At 42.4% G+C, this 14,857-nt stretch overlaps 1 protein-coding gene across 2 annotated transcripts in view; it reads right to left on the bottom strand.

Annotated features, from left to right (window-relative positions):
• LOC140187767 (ras-related protein Rab-34-like) overlaps window positions 1–14,857 on the bottom strand; it is a 60,752-nt gene that overhangs the window by 35,816 nt on the left and 10,079 nt on the right. For both annotated transcript variants that reach the window (XM_072243459.1, XM_072243460.1), the window contains exon 3: window positions 14,694–14,785. In XM_072243459.1, the coding sequence (XP_072099560.1) occupies window positions 14,694–14,785 (92 nt within the window). The remainder of the gene's footprint in view (window positions 1–14,693; window positions 14,786–14,857) is intronic.

Below are 14,857 nucleotides of genomic sequence, written 5' to 3'. Positions count from 1 at the left end.
ACTGGAAGACAGCAAATGTTATGCTACTATTTAAAAAAAAGGATATGGGCAAAATAGAGGTAACTATAGCTTAATGTCTGTAACCAGGAAAATGTTTGCTGTCATCACGATGCTATTATTACGTTGTTCGCCCGATCTCTCACGTTTTTTTTTGTGTACATGAGAGTGGGATTTGGGGGTTGATGTGCCTGTTCTGTTTTAGTTTGTTTTTTTTTGTGTGGGGAGGAGAGATTGGGGGGGGAGGTCAATGATTGTGCTGCTGTTCTTTTCTTTCTTGGTTTCGTGGCTATTTGGAGAAGAATAATTTCAGAGTTATATACTTTGATAATAATAAATAAATGAACCTATTATTGAGGGAACAGAACAATCTCAGAGGGCATTTTCATCATCTGCTCAATGATGCTTTAGAAAGGATATCCCGATAATTAAAAGACCACTTTCCCTGTTTGCTTGACTCAGGCTCAGTTTAGAAAGATCCAGCTGCTGGAGGAACACAGTGGGTTGAGCAGAATCTGTTAGTGGAAGGGGTTGCAAGGAATTGTCCACATCTCAGGTTAAAACCATGCATCAGGATGCTGCTTGACCCACTGATTGTTGCTCCAGAATCCACCATCTGCACTCTCGTGTCTCTATTAAAATCATCCAGTTCCAGACCTTGGAAAATGGCCATAAGCAAACAGCATTTTAGAAGGTTAGGCTCCAAAGCCAGCAGCATGGCAGTGGGAGAGGATGGAAGGCAACAATAGGAGCCTATATGAGCTACTAATCACCCACCCTAGGGAAGCCATTGACTCTGTACTACAGTCACTCGGTCTAACCAGTTCCAGCTGAAACATTCCTGAAGCCTGATCCACAGGGAGCCAGAAACCTTCACCAAGAAACTGTGGCAACACAAATACTCCCTTCCCACATTTCATTAACAGTTTCAGAAATCACTGAGTCCTCATGAAGGGTCTCAGCTCGAAAGCTTGACTGTTTACTCATTTCCATAGATACTGCCCGACCTGCTGAGTTCCTCCAGCAGTCAGTGTGTGTTGCTTTGGATTTCCAGCATCTGCAGATTTTCTTACACATTGCACTTTATCCTTTCTTGTGAAATGATGATCACCCTGCTTTATTGGAGTCTAACAGTTCCTTTCCTTCTTTGTATCCTAGTTCTTCTTTCCAACTACACTCTACCCTTAGCAACAGTCTTTCACTTTATCAATCTAATTGGTTCTGCTGTGATATACTTCACAGGATTTGGGGTAAGGCTATTTTTATTTTTTTTAATTATTTTTAATTTCCTTTGTTTCTCTCATTTTTTTTCTTCTTTTTATTTTTTTTAATTGGTAAACATATCCACCAGCATAACTGAGACCTTTGACTTCAACAAAAAGTCTTTTGTGTAGCTCAGGCAAAACATGCGGAACAAGAATCTGAGTTGATGTTTCAGATCTGATGCAAGGTCAGTGACCTGAAATATTAATTCTTCTTCTCTCTGCCCAAATGCTCCCTTACCTGCTGAGGGCTTCTAACATTTTTCAGTTTTTATGTGTGGATTTTCAGCACAAGCAGTGATTTTTGCTTTTTGAGGCTTTAATAGGAATGGCCCTAGAGGAGAGTGAATTGTCAGCAAATACTCGTGCTTGGCCCCAGAAAGCTCACAGCCTGTGACCAATCCTGTAATCGGCCAAGTACATGGCAACAATGTCTAAAGTATTAGTTTTCTCCAGAACAAGCCGACTGAACAATGATCGATATTTAAAGAATGTTAAAATTCTTATATTGTTGTTAGGACCCATCCCCCACCAATGGAACATGAGCAGGTATAAACATGCAGACAGAATAAATGACTATTTTGTTCCCGTTTCATCATAAAGCTAATGAGCAGAATTAGGCCATTCAGCCCATCAGGTTTCCTCTGCCATTCAAACATGACTGATTTATTTTCCTGCCTTCCCCCAGTAATCTTTGATGCCTTAACTAATCAAGAACCTATCAAACTCTGTTTTAAATATACCCAATGACTTGGCCTCCAAAGCCATCTGTGGAAATGGATTCCACAGATTCCTCACCCTCAAAAGAAATTTCCCTTCATCTGTTCTAAATGGATGTCCTGAGGAGGAGGAGGAGAAGATGGCGGCGCGACGCAGTGCACAACAGCCACTCCGGTGAATGATATCTGTAATCTGTCAAGTAGGGTGCCGTGCACAATCCTGATTTGATGGAGACAGACATGAGAGAACGGAGGAACATCTGGAGAAACTTCTGAAATGCCTTTTTCGCTGCTGCTGTTACTGTGTGATCCAGAATCTCTGGAGGGGAAGGCCCCGAATCCTCGGTTTTGCTTGGTCGGGGGCAGAGGATGGTGCTCGGTGCCGAGGGGCTGGTCAGAGGCTCAAAGTTTTTGGACGGACTCAGAGTCGGCTGTGGTCAGGTGCTTCCAATGCATCGACAGTTGTCAGTGCCTGGAGGTTTATGGCAGAGAGAGTTTCTCCCTTCTGCCGCCTGCTATCAGGAACTATCAGGAGTCGATCGGAACTTGGAGACTTTTTTTTTACTGTTCCCATGGTCTGCTCTTCATCAAATTATGGTATTTCTTTGCACTGCTGTAACTATATGTTATAATTATGTGGTCTTGTCAGTGTTAGTCTTTGGTTTGTCTTGTTTTTTTTGTGATATCATTCCGGAGGAACATTGTATCATTTCTTAATGCATGCATGCATTTCTAAATGACAATAAACGAGGACCGAGTGTCCTCATAATCTAATAGTCTAATCTATTCTGATGCTGTGCCCTCTAGTCCTAGACTCTCCCACTGTTGGAAACATACTCTTTCCATGTTCACTTTAGGCCTTTCAATATTCAGTATGTTTCAATGAAATCTCGCCTCATTCTTCTAAACTCCAGTGAATTTGGGCCCAGAGACATCAAACACTCCAAATACATCCACTCTTTCATTGCTGGGATCATTCTTGTAAACTTCCTTTGAACCCTCTCGAATGCCATCATCTCCTTTCTTAGATATGGGGCACAAAACTGATGAGGCCACACTCAGGTTCGAAGAGCAACAACTCATATTCTGTGTGGATAGTCTCCAACCTGAGGGCATGAACATTGGTTTCCCGAACTTCCAGTAATGTCTCCCCTATCCCCCTTCTCTCCTTTACCATTCCACTTTCCCTCTCACCCTTTCTCTTTCATTCACCTCCCTCTGGTGCCTTTCCTCCCTCCCTTTCTCCCCTGGTCCACCATCTTCTCCTACCAGATTGTTCAGGCCTTTACCTCTTGCACATATCATCTCCCAGCTTCTTACTTCATCCCCACTCCCCCTCACCCCACCTTCTTATACTGGCTTCTTCACCCCCCCCCCATCCAGTCCTGAAGAAGAGCCTCAGTCTGAAGGATTGACTGATTATTCCCCTCCATAGATGTTGCCTGAATTCCTCCAGCACTGTGTGTGTTGCTCAAGGTGTCTTGCCTCTGCAGAATCTCTTGTGTTTGTTATACCAGAGACTGTTCTGCAATTTTCTCTCAATAAAGGATAAACTTTATTCAAGTATATATTTACATGTATTAGGAATTTGCTGTGGTGTGCTGGCACAACATGCGACAAAAAAATAAGAACATTCAACAATTATAAACAATAAAGAATTGTATAAAAATAGATGGTAAAATGCAGATACAGAATAAAATGTTCGTAAATGCATACAGTAGGTACTAACGTGTATTTACAATGCAAACAGTATTATTAAGAAATGGTTTCAAGGGTTTTAAAGACGGCGCTGGTGAACTTCAGCGACTTCTGACTGGTGGCTAATGAAACAAGGGAAACAACTAAATACTTTGTTAATCACACTTCTACAGGTAAATGATCATCGCAAGTAATTGTCCGTAACTTCCTTTTGGACTTGAAGGCAATTCGACATGGGAGAACAGAGGCCTGTTACTGAGAGCAAGGAGGACCCGAAATTTGATCAATTTAAGCACCGTGCCAAAGGCCAAGTTGAAGTGGCAAGGTTCGAGCACCGGAGCATATTGATTAGGCTGAGCTCGACGTCTGGACAGAGTCCTAAGCGCCGTGCCAAATTGCAAAGATCGGTTAAAGGTGGGGTCGAGGCAGTGAAATCCAGGCCTCAGAGTGTAACGAGGCAATGAACCTGACGTTTGGATGTCAATTTAGGCGCCAGACCAGATTGAAAAGGTCAGTGTGTCGCAGCTTGAGGCGAGGGACAGGCCGGTTCAGATTGCTGCTCCACGAAGTTTACTCGGCTCTGCGCTGAACTATGGGACCCTCTTGCAGACTTGAGCTCAGAATGCTATTTGCTTGTTTTTTTTTCTCTCTGTACATTGGGTGTTTGACAGTCTTTGTTTTTAATATATGGGTTTTTGGGGGTTTCTTTGTTTTGTGATATCTGTTAGGAAATGAATCCCTAGGTTGCATAATGTGTACATATTTTGATAATAAACATTCTGTGAAAGTTTTTGAACTGGAAAGGATGTGCTATTGTTAGCTCTCTCTAGGTCTGAGCGCAGAAATACCAAAGAAACCCACAGACACTACTACTCACTTCTCGCCCGAGGCTGTGGATACTTCTAGTGGAGGGTGTCCCTGCCCCCTCTAAATCGGAGTCATATGAATGCTTAGCAAGGCTCCCTGCAGGGGCTGCTCTATCCAGTTCCTGGTTTAACTCCAGTCCCTTTCACAAATCTCTGGTGGAAAATCCTCAAGAACTGGGAGGAAAATCTCAAACCCAAACCACTGTTTGTTGGGAGCTGCTATCACCGGGGTTAAAAATCCCAGGGGAAGAGATACTGAATTTTCTCCATCAAATTGATTCTGTTTATGCTGAGACGCACACTCAAGGATCACAAAACACTGAGGCAGTGAAGTTATAAAAGATTCTCCTCACAGTCCCGCCCCTCTTCTGCCTGTGCAGCGCCGGGACCTCCAACGTTGCTACATTCCTCTTCAGTTAGCTCACTTTGTCAGACGTATATGGAAGGTGCAGTCCACCCCAAAACAGAAACCAATGAAGACACCAGGCCTCACAGAAACTTCTGTCAATTCAGATGTTGTCAAAACATTTTTTCCAAAATCCGCTTCAGTAACTTCTGAATGAATATTATTTCTCAGTCCAAAGATATATTTCAGTCAGAGGTGCGGGGTAACAGGCAAATTTCCAGTTGGGATCATGCGGGGGGGGGGGTGGGAGATGGGTGAAACACAACTAAACTTCAGTCAGGAGGACAGCACATCAGCCAGATTTCAATCAGAGGCTGTGAAGTCGCCAGATTTCAGCTGCAGGGTGTAAAGGGTAAGGCAGGATCTCAGTCAGACAGTATGGAATGCAGCCAGGTTTCAGCTACATGGTGTAGATTACATTCTGACTGCAGTCAGGTCAAGTAGACTGTAGCTAGAGTTCAGTCAGAGAACGTGGAGTAACAGTCAGCTTTTATTTGGATGGTGTAGAGTACAGCCAGATTTCAGTCAGAAGATACAGGAGTGTAGAGTTCAGTCAGAGTGCAGCATACAGACAGATTTCAGAGTACAGTCAGATTCAGGTAACAAAGGCTGTCAGGATGCAAACACAACACTGATTAGAGAACTCATGCTTTCAGAATAGAAACATCAGTGCTCCAAAGGAGGTGACAATACAGGAGGGAGTTTGAAAATCTGGCTGTGCGGTAACAACAGGTGGTTGTCTCTCGAAGTCCGAGGAAGATTAAAACATTGTGCAGGGATCTATGGATACGCATGTGGCTTCAGAGGCTGAAGGCCGAAGCACACATGTGGTTGCAGGTTGGACATGGAATGGCGGTTGTTAGAACAGGTGCATACACAGCTCGTACTGCTGCAAGGCGCTGATTTCGGTCATCCTTAAAGTCAGATGCAGCTTTTCTGGTTAGGGCGCGCCACGCAGCTCTGTCAGCTGCGGACTCCTCAAGTTGTCGAGGCTGGAGGTCTGCGCATTTGATGTACGATTTCAGATTGTCTTTGAATCTTTTTTTGGGACGGCCCTGATTGCGACTGCCATGCTCAAGCTCACCGTGGAGCAGCTGCCTGGGGATTCTTGTTTCACCCATGTGGATTACATGGCCAATCCAGCATAGCTGGGCCTGGAGGATCCTTGCCTCAATGCTTGTGCTGTTGGCTCTGTCAAGGACTTCCTGGTTGGTGATTCCTCATGATCGACCGCAGAAAGCGCAAGTGAAACTGCTCCAGCTGTTTGATGTGCCTGCAGTACAGGGCCCAGGTTTCGCAAATGTACAAAGCTGTGGTCCTCTCTTCTCTCCTGTACGGTAACAACAACCAACCCGCTAATTGCCCTCCTGGCACTTACCCTGCAAATGGCCCAAGTACTACACCTGTCCATACATCTGCCTCATCTCCATTCAGGGCCCCAGGCACTCCTTCCAGGGGAGGTAACACTTGACATGCGAATCAGCCGGCATTGTCTATTATGTCTGGTGCTCCAATGTGGCCTCCTCTACATTGGTGAGACCCAGTAATACCCCTCTTGCCACTTATCCCTGCAAGCCGCTGAAGTGTTACACCTGCCCATACACCTTCTCCCTCACCTCCACTGATGTAGCCTCCTTTACATTGGTGAGACCAGTCAGAAATTGGGGGACCGCTTTGTTGAGCACCTCCACACCATCCTGGAGGCCAAACATTTTAATTCTGGTTCCTATTCCCATTCTGACATGTCTATCCATGGCTTTCTCTTGTGTCAAGATGAGGTCACCCTCAGGGTGGAGGAGCAAAACTTTCTGTTCCATCTGGGTAGTCTCCAACCTAATGGCATGAATATCAGTTTCTCCTTTCAGCAAACAAATTTCACCCCACCCTTGAACCAAATGGGATACCTTCACTCAACTTCACTTGCCCCATCACTGGTACTAAGAGTTCTAAGCTGCATGTTTGGAATTGCTTAAGACATTATTAGGAAACCATGAAAACATTCAATTTTACAACTGTTTGGCTACATAGCTTTCACTCTCAGAAACTGTAACTACTTAACAGTGCATTCTCTGATGGGGGCAGTTCTCAATTACTGGAAAAACAAACCAGATCAGATTTTCCCCCCACAAAGGACAAGAGCTGGTTCAATGGTCAACTTCTTTCTTTGACCATCCATACAGTTGCTACAACCAGAAGACATTATTCTTTCTTACTGTAGAGTGAAGTTAAAATAAAAGCATAAAAGGGTGGAAATTATTGTTCCCTCTAAGCTGCGCAGGTTTGTGGCCGTGCAGTAACTGAAATGCTCCCGCACACATAGGTTTTGCTGTGCAAGAGGAATTGGACGCAGCTTGAAAAAGTTTCCGAAACATGAAAGGATTTTCTTTGTTGTACTTTATTTCATTATACTCATCAAATAATAAATAAAATCAAAAGTATGTGATTTTTCAATTTTCATTCTAAATATTCATAATATGTATATTACAAAAAAAAACATTTGAAGTGCTGAGCAGATTTCAGGCCATGCAAGAATTTTCTGCTTAGAGCAATGGTTGGTCCATGCAGCTGTAAAAAAAAAGAGGGAACATTGGTGGAAATGTTCCCCAGGGTTCGGTTGCATCAGTTGAAAGAGAAACAGTAACATTTCCGATCAGAAACCTCATTTCCACCCCCTCCCCACAAATCTTTTACCTTTGACCTAAAACATTAATTCTGTTTTTTTCTTTCCACAAATGCTGCCTGACTAGCTGAGTATTTTCACTATTTCAGTTTCCAGTTCAGACTTTCAGCCCCTGCTTTTACTGATTTTATTTGGCTAATGTTGAAGTACTCGACATTAAGGATATGATTGAGGTGCACTTGATTATATATATGTGCTGCTGGAGTTAATGGAATCCTCCCTACAGCACAGGGCAGCCAAGACAAATTGCTTGTAGGTCTTCTTTTCATATTGCTGTCAGAGAATGATAGTTTCTCAAAATTCCCAAAACATAGATCTCACTTAGCTAGCAACAACCCAAAGGTGCTGAGTGCCCTTTGCCCAACATGCCAGTTCTTCCTAGTATTCGATTACGGGAATTCTGAAGGCTCGTGCAGGGAACGGCCAACAGAACATAGAAGAGTACAGCACAATACAGGCCCTTCAGCCTACAATACTGTGCTGACCGTTTAACCTACTCCAAGATTAATTTCATCCTTTCCTTCCACATAGACCTCTATTTTTCTTTCATCCATGTGCCTATCTAAGAGTTGTTTAAATTTTCCTAAAGTATCTGCCTCTATCTGTGTACAAAACATCTCTGGCATCCCCGCTACAGCTTCCTCCAATGACATTAAAACAGGGGTTCCCAACCTGGTGTCACGGACTCCTTGCTTAATGGTATTGGTCCATGGGATAAAAAAAGTTGGGAACCCCTGCATTAAGAGTATGCCTTCTCAAATAACTCATTGCCAACCTAGGAAAAAGGCACTGGCTGTCAACTCTGTCTATCCCTCTTATCTTATCCACCTCTGTCAAGTTGCCTTCCATTGTCCTTCGCTCCAAAGAGAAAATTTCAACCTTTCCACGTAAGGCATGCTCTCTAATCCATGCTGCATCCTGGTAAATCTCCTCAGCACTCTCTTTAAAGCTTCCACATCCTTTCTCTAACAAGGTGACCAGAACTGAACACAATATACCAAGTATGGTCTTACCAGAGTTCTTAAGATTACCTCACAACTCCTGAATTCAATCCCTTGACTACTGGAGGCCAACACACCATCCACCTTCTTAACCATTCCGCTCAAAGTTGCCATGCAAGTTGATGATCTATGGACCCCGAGATCCATCTGTTCCTCCACAGTGCTAAGAATTCTGCTATTAACCTTGGTACTCTACTTTCAAGTTTGCCCTTCCAATGTGAATCACATCACACCTTTCCAGGTTGAATTCCATCTGCCACTTCCCAGCCAGCTCTGTATCCTGTCAGTTTCCCATTATAGCCTATGACAACCTTCTACACTATCTATAACACCACCGACCTTTGTGTCATCTGCAAACTTATTAATCTACTCTTTCACCTTCTCATCCAAGTCATTTATAAAAATACCTAAAAGCGCACAGGTCCCAGAACAGATCCCTATGAAACACCACTGGTCACTGAATTTGTGAAGGAAAACACCTCAAAAGAGAGAAATTCAAGTTCCCTCTAAACCTCCTACACTTTGCTTTAAACCTATGCCCACTAGCTTCAGGCACCTCTGTTATGCTACTGTTTACCCTATTTATGACCCTAATAAGTTCATAGTCTACAGCCAGGGCCCCCTCAATCTTCTCTGCTCCTCCGGAAAGAAAAACTAGCCCATCTAGTCTCTCTTCATACCTGAACTGCTCCATCCGTGCAACGTCCTGGTGAATCTCCTCTGCACCCTCTCCAGTGTAATCACACCCTTCCCATCGTGTGGAACCCAGAACATCACACAGTACTCCAGCTGTGGCTTAATCAATGTTTTATACAGTTGTATCTTAACCTCTATACCTCAGCTCCTTGTACTGTATGCCAGATCCTGATTTTCCTTAACAGTCTGTAAGGCCCTGCCACTCGTTTGTGACCGGACCTTATTAGTCCTCCCACAATATATCTGTTCACACTTAGATTAGATTATGAAGACACGTAGTCCTCTTTTATTGTCATTTAGTAATGCATGCATTAAGAAATGATACATTATTTCCTCCGGTGTGATATCACAAAACACAGGACAGACCAAGACTGAAAAAACTGACAAAACCACATAATTATAACATATAATTACAACAGTGCAACAAGATCATAACTTGATGATGAAGTCCATGAGCACAGTAAAGTTCAAAGTTTCTCAAATGTCCCACATCTCACGCAGACGGGAGAAGGAAGAAAAACTCTCCCTGCCATGCCGACCACAATCTGACTCTGAGTCATCCGAAAACTTCGAGCTCTGATCAGCTCTCTGACACCGAGTACTGAGCGCCATCTCTGTCCGAGTGATTCGACCTCCTTCTCGGTCACCAAAAGCAGGCAAGGCCGGGGATTTTGAGGCCTACCCTCCGAAAGATTCCCGACCACACAGTAACGACAGCAGCGAACGGGCGTTTCAGAAATCTCTCCAGATGTTCCTCTGTGCTTTCACGTCCATTCTCCATTAAATCACAATTGTCCACTGCCCCTACTTAACAGATACGATATCATTTTTCACCGGAGGGCTGCACATACACAGGCGCGCTGCCATCTTCTCCTCCCGGATCATGATTAAATTCCACCTGCCATTGCTCTGCCTATTTTACCAACTCTTTCTGTTGACTATCTGCAAACTTGTTAATCATACCTCCCATATTTACAGTCAAATCATAAATGTTTATAATCTTCAAGATCAGGGTAGCTATCCCTTTTGGACATCCAAGACCAGAAGCTTCCAATTAATAAAATAACACTCCACGATCAACCATTTTCTCCTATTCCCAGGCCAATTTTGGATCAAATTTACCAACTAGGCCTGGATCATATGAACTCTAAACTTTCAGGGCAGCCTTCTCAATGGCTTTACTGAATTCCAGGCTGCCTACATCAATTGTACTACCCTTATTACATCAATACCCTTTGTTATCTCTTCAAAAAATTAAATTGGTCAGATAGGAGTTTTCCTAAACAAAACCATGGTGACTATTTTTAATTTATTCCCACCTTTCTAAGTGCAGACTAATCCTGTCCCTCATTTTTTTATCCATATACCCTATCTGTCTGAGCCTCAGTAATCCACCAGTGTGGCTTAAAGGACATTTCCTTGTAGTAATCTTGGAGTCCTAGAAATACTAATAAACAGTTGTTCATCGTACTAAGTGTTAAATGTTCAGCCACCAGACAGCTCCTGTCAGTTCAATTCCAATGCGTTAAGTTCATTTCAGCAAAAGAATCTGGTTTCAAATGAAACTTTGCCCATGAAGCTATGTAATTATTTAAAAAAAACACTCAATTCACTAACATCTGCCTACTTGTGACTCCAATCACACACAAGTATTACAGCCCTTTGAAATGGTTTAGCAAGCTCTTCAAACAACTGGGATCAGAAATGAATGTCAGTTAGCCAAGAAAGCCGATACAGACTTTGGAATAAACTTTGTCTGATCTTTCTAAACCAAAAAAAGCCAAATTGAGAATTTTATGTTTGTCAAACTTAGACTTTTCTTGGTCCCTGATTTGACTGACATGAGATAAAAAGTGTTTAATGTAATTGCAACAGATTTGGTCTAGATAAGCCAATAATTAAATGTATCACAGTGGCACATAATGGCTTGGTGCCAGTTTCATTAAACAGTGCATAAATAAATGCTTGAGTTCTAAATCAGTCTATATTATTTAATGAGAAAAAACATTGATGGCAAAGGGCTGGACTATGAAAACAATGAAGTTTCTGTATTCAGTTCAGAGCCAGTAACTGAAAACTTGTGAAAAATAAGCTGTCCTGCTGAAACCATGAATTATTAATGAAAAAGTGAGGCATTCTTCGTGTTCAGCCTACTCTCAAAACCAATTTCCTTCATTAATAATTTGCGAGATTTTAGGGATGCAGTAATGCAGTTTGATAGTGTAATGTCACTATCATTACATTATGAAACTGACTGGAACTTTAGGACTGTTATACAAGTATAGCGTTGTGGAAACCTCGAAATTCTGCCAGTCGTCAGTCTCTTGCCTACAAAGTCTGCTATTTGCATCTTTTTTCCCTGCTCATTCATGAGAAATGAGTCAACTGACAAATCATTACATATAAACAAACTTTGCTGTAAAATCCCTTAAAACACTGCATTTTGTTTAATAATATATTAGTGAATCTTTACTGATAGCATGCTAAGCCATAATTACTGCTTAGCAAGCTCTCTGGCCTAAGAGGGAAAAAAAGTTTGATAGACAAGGTTTCATCAGATAAATGTTACAGAATAATAATACTTAAAAAGGTAATTATGTTCCAGTTTTGATCATAATCTAATGCATTCTTCAATCTAACACATCCTTTATATTAAGTTCTTCAAAATATTAGTGAAAAGTTGCACACTCAAAGTGCTGGAGCAACTCAGCAGGTCAGGCAGCATCTATGGAAATGAATAAATAGACAACATTTTTGGCCGAAAGGAAGGGGGAAGACGCCAGAATAAAAAGGCTGGGAGGAGGGGAAGGAGGATAGCTGGAAGGTGATAGGTGAATCCAGGTGGGTAGGAAAGGTAAACAGCTGGGGAGGAAGGAATTTGATTGGATAGGAGAGTGGACCATAGGAGAAAGGGAAGGAGGAGGGAACCCATGGGGGAGGTGATAGGCAGATGAGAGAGGTAAGAGGCTAGAGTGAGGAATAGAAGAGGGGAGGGGGAGGGGAAAATGTTTTACTGGAAGGAGAAATTGATATTCATGCCATCGGATTAGAGGCTACCGAGACAGAATATAAGATGTTGCTCCTCCCCCCTCAGGGTGGCCTCATCTCAGCACAAGGAAGCCATGAACCCACGTGCCAGAACAGGAATGGGAATCAGAATTAACATGTTTGGCCAGCGGGCAGTTTGCTTTCGGCAGATGGAGTGAAGGAGCTTGGCGAAGCAGTCCCCCAATTTACGACAGGTCTCACCAATGTAGAGGTGGCCACTTCAGGACCACTGGACACAATAGGTGACTCTAGCAGATTCGCAGGTGAAATGTTGCCTCACCTGGAAGGACTGCTTGGGGCCTTGAATGGAAGTGAATGGGCAGATGAAGTTAAAAGTTCTTTCTCTTTATTGATTTGTAGTCCATAAAAATTTGGTTAAATAATGTTCCTGATGTTAGCTTCTTCCCCTCTGCCATCAGATTTCTGAATGGACATTGAACCCAAGAACGCTACCTACCATTATTTTCTCTTTTTGCACTGCTTATTTAATTTAACTTTATATCATATATATACACACACACACTTCTTACTGTAAGTTACAATTTTTATTATGTATTGCAATATACTTCAGCATAACAAATTTCATGACATATGCTAGTGATATTAAGCCTGATTCTAATTCTGCACTGCAGCCATGAAAAAATAAAACACATTTCATGACATATAGGAGTGATGATCAACCTGATTCTGATATGGGTCTCTGTTGTGGACCGAGAGTGGGAAGGGGGTAGAGAAAGAGGAAAGAGATGGAAGCACCAAAGAGACATTCTGTAAAGATCAGTAAGCTAGTTGTTAGGAAGCAAATGAGCTTGCCTGGTGTCTCAGGGCTGGGTGTGTCTGCACCCACACCACCGTCCCTACCCCACTCCTGGCAATCCTTCTCTGCCACCTCTTCTACACCCCGCCCATTGTTCTCCACCCTCACCATCCTAACATCCTTTGCTCCTACCAGATTTACAAATTCACCCTCCACACCACGTTGACAAATACAGTACCTGTGGAAAATCCTTAGGCACACACACACATGCCTAAGACTTTTACACAGTACTGTAGATGGTTGTGGAGGCCAAGGTCAAGACATTGGGTATCTTTAAAGTAGAGGTTGATATGTTCTTGATTAGTAAGGGCATCAAAGGTTATGGAGAGAAGGCAGATGAATGGGATCCAGAGAGCAAAGTATCAGCCCATTCATCAGAACAATTCCCTCTTTCCTAATACTCCAACCGATATTCCACAAATTCAAATCCTTTTCCCCACGCACCATTTTTTGAGCCATGCATTTAAATCTTTAATCACATTGACCTTATGCCAATTTGTACCTGGCTCAGGTAGCAATCCAAAGATTATTACCTTTTTGTTTCTGCTTTTTAATTTAGTCCTTAGCTCCTCAAATTCCTTCAGCAGAACCTCTTTCCCAGTTCTACCTATGGATATTGGTACCCAACTGGATCTTTTCCCCCTCTCTGCAGGTCAGATAAGATGTCCTGAATCCAGGCACTAGGTAAATTAAATACACGGGAACACAAGTAGCTACAAAGAGTGTTGTACTCAGCCCAATATATCATTCATGAATTCCTCTCCACCAATTGTAGCACTTTCTGAAGTGTTGCCACAAGACGACAAAATCTATAATCAAAGATGTGCACCATGCCATCTTCTCGCAGTTACCATCAGGTAGGAAGTACAGAAGCCTGATGTCTCACACCACCAGGTACAGTTATTTCCTTTCAACCATTTGGTTCTTGAGCCAACCTGCACAACCCGAATCACTACCTCAATATAGCAACCACTTTGCACCACAATGGTCTTTATATTTATCCTAATAGTGTTCTTGCTTGTAAAAGTTGTGTATAAATTATGTTTATCCTGTGACTGCTGCTTGTATGATGCAATGTTCCTGTGCTGCTGCTGCAAGTAAGTTTTTCATTGAACCTCTACATATATTTACTTGTGTGTACGGCAACAAACATGACTTTGATTTTAGTAAGAACACCTAGACTAGATTGCTTGCTTTGGTCCTTTACATTTAAAAAAATGATCAAAATCCAGAAGTAATAAAACTTTGAATTAATTCATCTAACGTTTGTGAGATCAACTGGGCACACCACCTCAAGAGCAACTTCCTTGATCTCACCACATACACTTTTTTTATTCAGCCAACGCTATAGCGGTCTGCTAGTGGCTAAAATATTCACAGAAGGAACTTACTAAACATTGGATTTGTTCTCACCAAGTTCAGAGATATAATTATGTTTACTTTGAAGTTTATAGGCCACATCCATTCATGAGAGCTGCTTGAAAGTTTTTAGAAAGGACCTACCCAACTGTTCCTGTCCGGTCATCGTGGCAGGCACGCTTCACTTTGGGGTTGAATATGTCTTTTGTGTGGAGGGCTGCTTCTTTTGTGAAACACTGAAATAGCAAAGTGACAAATCACAGTAAAGTTGTGTTCTTATTTACATTTGAAAGTTGCCTTCAAATAAA

Source organism: Mobula birostris, chromosome 25 (genome assembly GCF_030028105.1).
Source record: "Mobula birostris isolate sMobBir1 chromosome 25, sMobBir1.hap1, whole genome shotgun sequence".
Lineage (NCBI taxonomy): Eukaryota > Metazoa > Chordata > Chondrichthyes > Myliobatiformes > Myliobatidae > Mobula > Mobula birostris.
Note: the sequence above shows the minus strand (reverse complement) of the source record. Positions and strands in the feature narration are given on the sequence as shown.